The 10426-nt window shown below is 43.9% G+C and overlaps 1 protein-coding gene and 1 long non-coding RNA gene across 8 annotated transcripts in view; one reads left to right on the forward strand and one right to left on the reverse strand.

The window, feature by feature from the left end:
- Positions 1–3207: 3207 nt before the first annotated feature.
- The window catches only part of ep400 (E1A binding protein p400), a 31902-nt gene continuing 24683 nt past the window's right edge, over positions 3208–10426 (reverse strand). For all 7 annotated transcript variants that reach the window (XM_032517270.1, XM_032517274.1, XM_032517267.1 and 4 more), the window contains 9 exons: positions 10281–10387; positions 9883–10084; positions 9618–9787; positions 8223–8450; positions 7729–7903; positions 6220–6368; positions 4399–4560; positions 4220–4297; positions 3208–3883 (listed from right to left, as the gene is read on the reverse strand). In XM_032517270.1, coding sequence (XP_032373161.1) covers positions 3578–3883; positions 4220–4297; positions 4399–4560; positions 6220–6368; positions 7729–7903; positions 8223–8450; positions 9618–9787; positions 9883–10084; positions 10281–10387 — 1577 coding nt within the window. In that variant the 3' untranslated portion in view covers positions 3208–3577. The remainder of the gene's footprint in view (positions 3884–4219; positions 4298–4398; positions 4561–6219; positions 6369–7728; positions 7904–8222; positions 8451–9617; positions 9788–9882; positions 10085–10280; positions 10388–10426) is intronic.
- The window catches only part of LOC116690399 (uncharacterized), a 14718-nt gene continuing 10066 nt past the window's right edge, over positions 5775–10426 (forward strand). The window contains exon 1 of the long non-coding RNA XR_004332248.1: positions 5775–5785. This is a non-coding gene — a long non-coding RNA (uncharacterized LOC116690399). The remainder of the gene's footprint in view (positions 5786–10426) is intronic.

Below are 10426 nucleotides of genomic sequence, written 5' to 3' on the forward strand. Positions count from 1 at the left end.
GCCAAGGTTATCGGCCAAGACTCGGAGAGAAGACCGATATTCTCTTTGTGGTTTACAGCCACATGCTTACATGACTGTCATACCACAAGGCGTTTGGGTGGAAGATGAGAGCAGCCAAGTGTAGTGAGCTGACAGGAGCAGGCAGGGAAGAAGAGAGAGGGAGGAGGCAAGCAGGGACGAAAGAGAAGCCCAGGGAGACAGAGAAGAAGAGAGAGAGATTCAGAGGAAATGAGTGGGAGGTGGGAGCAGAGAGTGGCAGACTTATACTGTAGATCTCGGTGCTATGTTTTCAAAGCGCCGAATGACACTTCCTATTACTATGTCGAGGGAAGTGGAGCATGTCAGCTCCGGTGCTCTCTCACCCCATCTTGCATGCAGAGCAATTACCACTGGCACGTCCCCCTCCTCCCCCTCAGCACCATCATTGCCGTGCAATTCAGTGCAATCAGCCAGCAGACCCGTGACTCATCGTTTAGAGTAATAGGCCTGTCCTGTATTGGCCTCAGGACTCTCAACACTTGTAGGAGGCTTAAGGAGCACAGGGAGATGACTAAACAGGGCATAGTCGTCTCATTACAGGGGGAGGACATCATAGAAATTGTCCCACTTTTTATCTTTATTAGTATAGATCAGAATTCCAACATCATCCAAACCTTCTGTAGCAGCCATTTTTAAACCTATAGGATGTCTGTAACACCCACCATTCCACTGTAAATGAAACACCTTGCTTACCAGCGTTTGGACAAATATGAAATCCACTTTTTGCTCCTAATGCTAAGAAACGCTGATTGATTTATTCAAAGAGAAACTGAAGTGAGGCATCACTGAGAAGCGGTGTTGCCAGTGTGTGCTACATAAACCATTGTTCCACCAGCCCTGTGATTTGCACTAAAGGGGTCACAGCGGGTTGCCATGGCAACCTTTCAGTATAGATGGCCTGTTTCTTTTCCAATAGCGGTGATCATCAGCATCATTGGAGGAGCATCATTAGCAGGGAGCCCCCAAGGCTGCGTGATCAGTGCCTGGTCAGGACATTAGAGAGTGTGGACAGATGATTTGGCCTTTATCATCTGTTAGGTGCAGCAGGGCTGAGCCCTGACAAGACTAACCTCCCTGGGCTCCTTTGTACCTGGGTGCTTTCCCCCCCACGGCGTGCTGAGCTTGCCTCTGGATCCGCTGCCTTCAGCCCTGCTTCGTCTCTTAGGCAACAACAAAGCCTTCGCCATGTTGATCTCTTCACTGTTGTCATGTCAACACACATAATGATTGTATCATCCTTGCTTCCAGAGGCTGTCATTCACATGGCTCCTCCGCTTTCCGACATGCTTAGGGGGCTTTTGTTCACGGCTCTTTGCAAATGGAGGAAAACACACAGCAGTGAAACCGCAGCTCGCACATTTGACACTGTTCAGAGGCTTTAAAGAGCCTCCTGATGTAAACACTCCCATGGTATCTGAGCAGGATGATATTGACTCTGACAGACCTAACCCCCTGCTCTGTTTACCCAGCACCCCTCCTAATGCATGACTTTTTCAATGGAAATAAAGATATCAAAATACAAGCCTGCACTCCAAAGTGCAGCCATGGGGGTTTCTACACACTGCACTTCCAGCTGTAAATGTCGCACTCAGTTCCTGGATCACAGAGCTTGTGTTGTTCCTCTGGTTTGAAATCAAAGTAGAAACACTGCACGTTTACACTTGTTTACACTGTACACGTTTACATTTCCTTTTTCTACGCAGCTCAAACGCACACAACTGAAGAGGTGTGAGTCACCTAGTCCCCTTTACAGCTTCCACACTCTCAAGTGTGTCAGCTGTTTCTCCCACCAGCTTTAATAAATATAGCCTATAGGGCCACTATAGCTCTTTTGTTTCTGACCTTCACATCATGCAGTAAAAAAAAAAAAACAGTCCTGTTTACATTGACAGTTTTTCTATATATAAATAGGAGCGGTTAGGCACAGGGATAGTGATGTCCAGGCCAAAGGAACCAGCTTTGCCCATCTGTTCGTCTCTTGGTCCTCTCTTCCACCTCACCTCCCTTGTCTCACTCGTTTAGTGGTGAACGTGGACCAGCCACCGAGTGCAGAGAAGAGATGCGGGGTATGCACTAAAGAGCAGATGGGGAAGTTGCAATGAGCTGGAAAACCCAGTGGGCCTTCTACATAGGGTGCAGGGTGATACTGAAACAACAGTGCCCCCCTGTGGAACAATATAAATATGCATCAAGCAAAATAAAGGTTTGTCACTTTTAGAAAGTGAGTTTGCAAAGGGAGAGGACTAAAAGACAAATGTTCATAATGTGTTGGGTGGCTGGGTTAATCCCTAGTCCTTGTGTCGGACTTACTCAGCTGACATATCTGACAGTCAGCAGCCAGCCAGGCCAAGCAGAATGACAGCAGTGCTGAGGGGCTTTCTTCTGTCTTCCTCAGACAAAAGCAAAATGCTTAAGATGCAAGATCAACTACAAGCCAAACCAAAACATTTACTTTACAGGAGTATTTGACTCCAATTTCTGTTTGTCAGGCATTTTTGCCCTTTATTTTCTTCTTTCTTCAATGTCTGACAAAAATAAACTAGTAATCCAGCACAACTCAACCTCTAGATTTAGTTAGAACCATTAAAATCCCAGATCACTGTTCAAATACTTTAGGTTGCAAAAAACAGGATTGCAGGTACTATAAAACTAGGGGATGCATTATAAGAAGTCACAAGATTTCAAAGTACTTACAATGGTTTTAATGAAAAAAATGAAAGGAAAAAAGATGATTTTTTTGTGTATAAAAACAAAACACTTTATTACAATTAGGCTGAAAAAACCCAATGAAAACACGACTACTTTACAAGTACAAATGTTTTTCATTGATATTTACAGGTTTTTTTTTTACTTGACATCAATAAAAAAAGACAATTTATGAGAAAACACAAAATACTAAAGTACATGTTTACAGTGTATTTGCTGCAATAAAAAACAAATGACTAAAGGAACGTGCATTATTCTCCATTCAGTATCTATAGACAACAAGGGAATTAGACATAAAAGGGACTATTTATGAATACACTTAGTTCTAAGGGACAGCTTATTTGCCAATGCATTACCCATAAGCCTCTGCCTCAGATATATCTTAAGTAATAATATAATCATCATTTGAAGGCATGACTTTTGTGTCTGTCGTTTGATGTATTCGGCAGTATACATGTATTTGGGGGGAGGGTTGTGGTAATGGCATGAAACATTTCATGACACAAATAAAGAATGGAAGTAACAATGTTGACTCAGTGGAGCAAAATTATGGATCCCACCACAATTATGGGCTGCAGTGTTGTGGTTGATCTGCCAAAAAGGTTTAGGTACGAACACTGAAATGATTATGTTGAACACAGTTATTATCAGTTTAAGGTTAGAGATGGTTTGGGTGAGGTAAAGGTTTGCTGTGATTAACAATGTGACGTCAACTCTGTCTCTGGCATTAGCTGCTGTGGGATCCATAAGAACGCATCAGCACAACGTCAGTACTGTCATATCTGTACTGCAGGAAAAAGCTTTGTAAATTCTGTTTCGTTAGCGGTCTCTCCTAGCTGCTTCCCCCACTGGGCTTTGCAGCAGTTTTGGCCCTGATGCCACCCTGGCGAGCCTGACTCTTGGTGGGCTGTTGGGGCTGAGCAGGCTGCTGCACAGGGGAGTCAGCAGAGGGTGCCACAGGCTGCTGGGCGGGGCTGTGGGGAGGAGGTGTCTGGATCTGGGGTGAGGTGGCTGTAGTCACCACCTGCTGCTGGATGATCTTCTGCTGGACTACCTGCGCCGTCCCAGCCGGGATCATCTGCACCTGAGCAGGAGAAGACGTGGCTGCCTGGGTCAGAGTCACAGTCTGGGCCTGGATCTGAGGAGAAGCAACACAAACAAAAAATGTATCGGTCTTGTTTCAGAGGTTTGATTTGACCCATTCCACTGCATTCAAAAGCTTTATGGTGACTTTACAAAGACATAAAGTTCTTTATGAATGTAAAAAAAGAAGTAGTTTTAGCCTTTTGAAGCATGTGACATAAAGGCAGCATGTAGTTGGAATCATGTTCCTCTGGCAGGTAATTGAGCTTGTGAGGCTTATAGGGAGGTAAACAGTCTGTAATGCAGCTTATGGACAGTGTTTACCTCACATTCAAGCGATCAGCCATACAGAGGTTATCTATAGGAGCAATGCTCAGCCTTAAACCCTTACCTGCTGAGGAGAAGACACGATTTGTTGAATATTGGCCACGGTGGGTTGCTGCTGCACTATTTGTGGGAGCTTAGCAACCTGATAAGAGAAATAAACAGGAAAATCTCATATCAACACACAAAGCCCCCGTTTATCTGCAAATATTTGTTTTGCGGCCATGACTGCCAGTGATGATGTACCTGGATTTGTTGGGCTCCAGTGGGTTTCTGAGCCTGGGCGATAGATGTAGTAAAGAACTGGGTCTTGATTCCTGGTTGGAGTTGGGTGGTGGTAGCATAGGTCACCTTCTGCTGCTGCTGGGCTGGCTGCGCTGCCTGCACTGTAACCTGCTGGGTGCCGATCTAAGGGAAATGACGCCACATTTACTTCATTCAATTTATCTTTCTAATAGATTTATATTTTTTACTGAACTAATACACTTTACAAAAAGTATACCACAGTGGTAAGCACACCCAATAGGGGTAAAACAGCTCAAACAATTCACAGTTTATGTTCCGTATGGTATGTTTTTGGTACTGTTAACTTTTTGTGTAAAAAAAAATTCTGACTAAGAACAAAAACAAACACTTCTTCATTGTCAAATCTTCCTTAAAATATATATATTTTTTTAAATTAAAAATAGCCACATTATAGACTGGCCATCAACTTAAGGTGAAGCAGGAGCTCAACCAGCACTAGAATATTTTTAAGCGACAGTAGCCTTTAACATCTCAGTTATTAAATGGAAGTGTTCATTTTTCCAATAGAAATTAAAGTGCAGTATTTTAAATACAATGAAAGGAACATGGCTGGATTTTTTTTTCATCAAAAGGAAAATTGCCACTGTGTTATTACAAAGTATATAAATAAAACAGTAAGTGCAACTTAACCCAAACACACACTGCACACTGTTTTAAAAACAACTAGGCAATGTTCATCCAATTTTCAGTTTCCTCTGCAAGAAAAGTACATTTGGGATTCACCGTGTTGCTGAATTGTGGAAAGAGGGGATATTATAGCGTAGCTCAACTGTCGTTACTTTAATCAGATGCTGAAATCGTGCATAAATTCCACTATGAATCAGCCCAATGCTTTAGCCGACTGGATTACCCTGACTGGATCTGCCTGGAGAGGATGTTAAAAAGCAGTGGGGAGAAGGAGTTGTTGTTTCCTACCCGACTCTCTCCCCCTGTACAGTCCACGGACATGCGCCATCATATTGAAAATACTGTTGCTAGCATTAGCCACACATGTTGCACAGTGCTTGCACACAGTTGCCGCTTTATCAAACATTTTTTTTAATGTCATTGTCAGGTAACAATAAATACTTAACGCTCCCATACTGACTGACAGCTGCTCTCTGCACCTTAAAGGTTCTCTAAACGATGTCACGTGTGTTTTAGGCTAGAACATTTGTTGTCACATACAGCAAACGCGTACGTTTTTTTCTGCAAAAACCTTTGTGACAAAAATCTATGAGACTAAGATGAACCAAACAATACGTACATGCCCGAACCGTGACTAGCGGTAACAGTTTCATCTCTAAAACACAACTAAACAATACTGAATGTACTTATAAAAAAATCGGTTTATATGCTTATTTGTTGCTTACGTTGTAGACAGACACGCAATTTCCACCAACTGGCTGTTGATCCGCTCCGGAATTTGGAGCCATTAAAGTCAATGTGTGTATTTTCAGTGACTGGAAATAAAATGGGCGGAGAAAGGCCTGAAGTCAACAGGTCAGAAGTTTTGTGGTTCTGTTTATAGAAACTACATCCTGTTATATTGCGCGATCATACGTCAATTCACGAGAACTCATGGGTCCTCGGGACTTCAGCTGTCAGTTACGGCCACAGCCGTTCTGCAACAAATCCGGACCTGGTGGGTATTGAAGGACGGCGGAGCACGGAGCCGACGTGTGGAGGAGCCGATCCTAAGCCGTTCCGCAGTTGGTGGAAATCAGCGACAGACTGACAACAGACTCCTAACAAAAGTGTCTGTTGGTGTGGTGTGTTTACCTTCTGCTGTACGGTGGTCTGTCCTTGCTGCGGCTGCCCTGCCTTCTGCTGGGCTGCTGCCTGAACTGCTGCTGCCTGTTGCTGTTTCTTCATCTGAAGCAGCTGCTGGACCTGCATCTGGGGAAATGGCGGCGTCAGCACAGGTCCACCTGACAGAGAGCAGAAAGAATATTGTACTGGAGCTTTAGAAAATATCAGACATTTCTGATAATAACAACAGCACACAGGATGTCACAGAAAGGATGTCCAACACAAAAAACGCAGATCCAAACAACAATAAATACCATTGTCTTTGGATTCTAATTAGTGGTGTACCATACACTTCTCAAAAAAATAAAAGGGAACACTAAAATAACATCCTAGATCTAAATGAATGAAATAATCTTATTAAATACTCTTTTCTTTACCAATGGAAATCCCATTTATCAACCCATGGCGGTCTGGATTTAGAGTCACACTCAAAATCAAAGAGGAAAACCACACTACAGGCTGATCCAACTTTGATGTAATGTCCTTAAAACAAGTCAAAATGAGGCTCAGTAGTGTGTGTGGCCTCCACGTGCCTGTATGACCTTCCTCAAACGCCTGGGCATGCTCCTGATGAGGTGGCGGATGGTCTCCTGAGGGATCTCCTCCCAGACCTGGACTAAAGCATCCGCCAAATCCAAATCAATCAAATCAATTGCAGGAACTGCTGATACACTCCAGCCACCTGAGGTCTAGCATTGTCTTGAATTAAGAGGAAACCAGGGCCAACCACACCAGCATAGGGTCTCACAAGGGGTCTGAGGATCTCATCTCAGGGCTTTGCGGTCCCCCAAAGAAATGCCACCCTACACCATTACTGACCCACCGCCAAACCGGTCATGCTAGAGGATGTTGCAGGAAGCAGAATGTTCTCCATGGCGTCTCCAGACTCTGTCACGTCTGTCACATGTCAGTCTGAACCTGCTTTCATCTGTGAAGAGCACAAAATTGCCAATCTTGGTGTTCTCTGGCAAATGCCAGATGTCTTGGATGAGCTGCACTACCTGAGCCACTTGTGTGGGTTGTAGACTCCGTCTCATGCTACCACTAGAGTGAAAGCACCGCTAGCATTCAAGAGTAACCAAAACATAAGCCAGAAAGCATAAGAACTGAGAAGTGGTCTGTGGTCACCACTTGCAGAACCACTCCTTTATTTGGGGCGTCTTACTAATTGCCTATACTTCCCACCTGTTGTCTATTCCATTTGCACAACAGCATATGAAATTGATTGTCAATCAGTGTTTCTTCCTAAGTAGACAGATTGATTGAGTGTGATTGACTTAGAGTTACATTGTGTTGTTTAAGTGTTCCCTTTATTTTTTTAGCAGTGTATTTTGAGCAGGTATATGATTATTATAATATAACAAATAAAAAAAGTTTAGCTTTCTAACTTTTTAACTGTTAATTAGCTTGTAATGAGCTTCAGTCAAGTAAAAAAAAACTATCTACTTTCAAAGAGATTTAATACGCCTTTTAACACACCTGTTTTTTGGGGCTGACTGAGAGCAACACTGATGCCTGCTACAGTGACTGGCAGTGTAGTGACACCAGCTGACGAGACCACAGCTGGCACAGAGACCACAGGAGGCTTGGTGAGGGTCACCTGGGCCGTCTGTCCTGCCTGGGCCTGAATCTGGCCCTGAGTGGGCACTCGAGTCTGTGAAAGGAGACAAAAGTATGTGTATGTATGTGAGTATTAGTGCTGCCACAACCACAATCACTGACATGAACACAAGAAAGAACGGGACATGAATAAACAGAGAACAATGTCTTTGCTGGACCACCAAGTACAGTGGACCAAAATGCACAATTTACAACTTAATTTTATTTGACATTTTCATCAGCAATAACTTGAGATTTCTGTAGGTAGATTGTTAGCAATACATTCTATCTTTTGTCCATTTGAAGCATATGGTCGAGACCTATGATGCAAGATTTCTCAATTATTTCCAAAAGATTCCTTTTCACAATCTTACCAATCTGGCCACCTGCAGGTTGGCAACAGTGGTGCCGGTCAGCACGGCTCCAGGTCTAGGTGTTGCCACAGCTGCAAGCTGGGGATTGGCTTGGGCAGCCTGTGCAGGTTGCCCCTGGGCGGCTTGCTGGGCTCCTGAAGCCTGTTGGCTCTGGGCTGCTGCCACTGCTGCAGCTACCTGCTGCTGCTGCTGCAGCTGCAACTTATGTTTGTGCATCTTTAACAACTCCTGTAAACACACAGATTACCAGTTAAAGGTAAGTTAACTACACATGTTGTTATTATAACCCTTACACTGTTTCATTATATAGTTTACTAGGTAGTCTATATCCATAATATTCCACTTCCGGGATTGCTCCGATGCCGCAAGAAATTCCACCGGATGCATGACTTTTGATTCATGAGGACTATGGTTAACTGCTGCTCAGATCTCTGCAGGGTAAATTGATCTGTCCAATCTGAGTTTTCTGTTGCACGACTAAAACAACTTTTGAACGTAAACATGTTCCACCAAAACAAGTTCCTTCCCGAGGCCAATTTGCAGCGGCTCTGTGCGGAGCTTAGCATCAGCCAAGAAGATTGTGATTGGTTTAAAGAAATGCCATTAAACCAGAGCACGTTTTTCTCCCATCCCGGAATGCTGTGTGGACAAGTCAGACCCTACTCCGCGCGCTGTGGAGGAAGGTCTGGCAAAGCGAGACTACTTATTAGGTAAACTTGAAGTACTGCCATCACTTTATTTATACAAATAAAAAACATCTCAGTTACAGCTGCTAATATGTCCGATTTATCCGACAGAGATAAACAGTGACTACCATTTCTCAAAGTGACCCAAACTGTCACAATCATGACATTTTAGTTGACTATTAATTGCCATACAACATTCCTGTTCATTTTATGTTTGGCTTTGCAACTAAACCTAAATCCATGTTGTTTATGTCAATGACTGCTCATCAAAATGATGCGATGGTTTGGCTCCGCTGTACATACTTATTTTAAATAGATTGTTATAAAACGGTTTTGGCTAAACTTTTGTAGCGAAAATGGGTTTCAAGACGGGAGCCTTTTTTCAGAGACAAACCTACACTTTACATTTACTACCACATAACAACCTAAACTTTTAATTTACTCTTTGCTACGACTGTCTACATCTGTATGCCCTGACAGCATCTGCCATCAATCACTCTCTTTTGCTCAACCACACAGTAGCTACGCACTGAACTATTCTTGAAAAAGCCCAAACAAATCTTATAACACCGTGTTAAGTAATGAGACACTAATTAGAAAAGCTGGATGGAATCAACAACTCAAGCATTAATTTGCCCAGAGCTGTCAAACACATTACCCATACCATTGCATTTTGTGTAGCTATTGTGTAAAGACGCTGGTGGTGTACCTGGGGTTTGCCTACAGTTTTGATCTGTGGGGAAGCAGCCTGCTGTTGCTGCTGCTGTTGGTGCTGCAGCTGCTGTTGTTGCTGCTGCTGCTGCTGCTGCTGCTGCTGCCGGAGCATCTGCAGGTGGGCTGGGGTAAAAGTCTTTGTTTGTTGCAACTGCAAACCTGTGGCTGGATGGAGGACAGCAGATAAGTCAGATCTGTCAAACAGTTATTGGTACTTAGGGGATGTTTTGACAGAGAAAAGTCTGTGTTCAGTTTAGTACCTGGTGTGACCTGAGAGACCAGTGGGCGAGTCTGTGACTGCACCGGGCTCAAAGTGGTAGAAACTACAGCAGATGCTGTCACTGGGGTAACGGCTCGGACACCCTGACCGGTAGCTATGGCGACCACCTCGGCAGGGGCAGCAGCAGCTGTAACAGTCCTCTGTTGTGCGTGGACCACCTGGGCTCCAGCTGCACCGGCAGGCTGGATCAACAACAACAAAAACAGCAACACAATGAGCAAAGGCTCTTACACTTGTAATGATCATTAGGTCTACAGGAAGTCGTGGGGGTGCATTCTGCTTCATGCCAATTCAAAGACTATTTGTGTCATGAATTCTTGTTAGTCAGCATGTGGCTGAGTTAAGCCAGAGCAGCAGTGATAAATGAACATGACTTACAGACAGGGTGCCTGGTATGACTGAAGATGCCAGGCGTTTGTTGGCCTGGAAGGGACTTGGAGGAACTCCAGCTACTGTGTTCACAATCACATTGCCCCCTACAGCGGCTGGAAGAAACAAAGAGAAATAAATTAACTATTGGAACA

Source organism: Etheostoma spectabile, chromosome 5 (assembly GCF_008692095.1).
Source record: "Etheostoma spectabile isolate EspeVRDwgs_2016 chromosome 5, UIUC_Espe_1.0, whole genome shotgun sequence".
Lineage (NCBI taxonomy): Eukaryota > Metazoa > Chordata > Actinopteri > Perciformes > Percidae > Etheostoma > Etheostoma spectabile.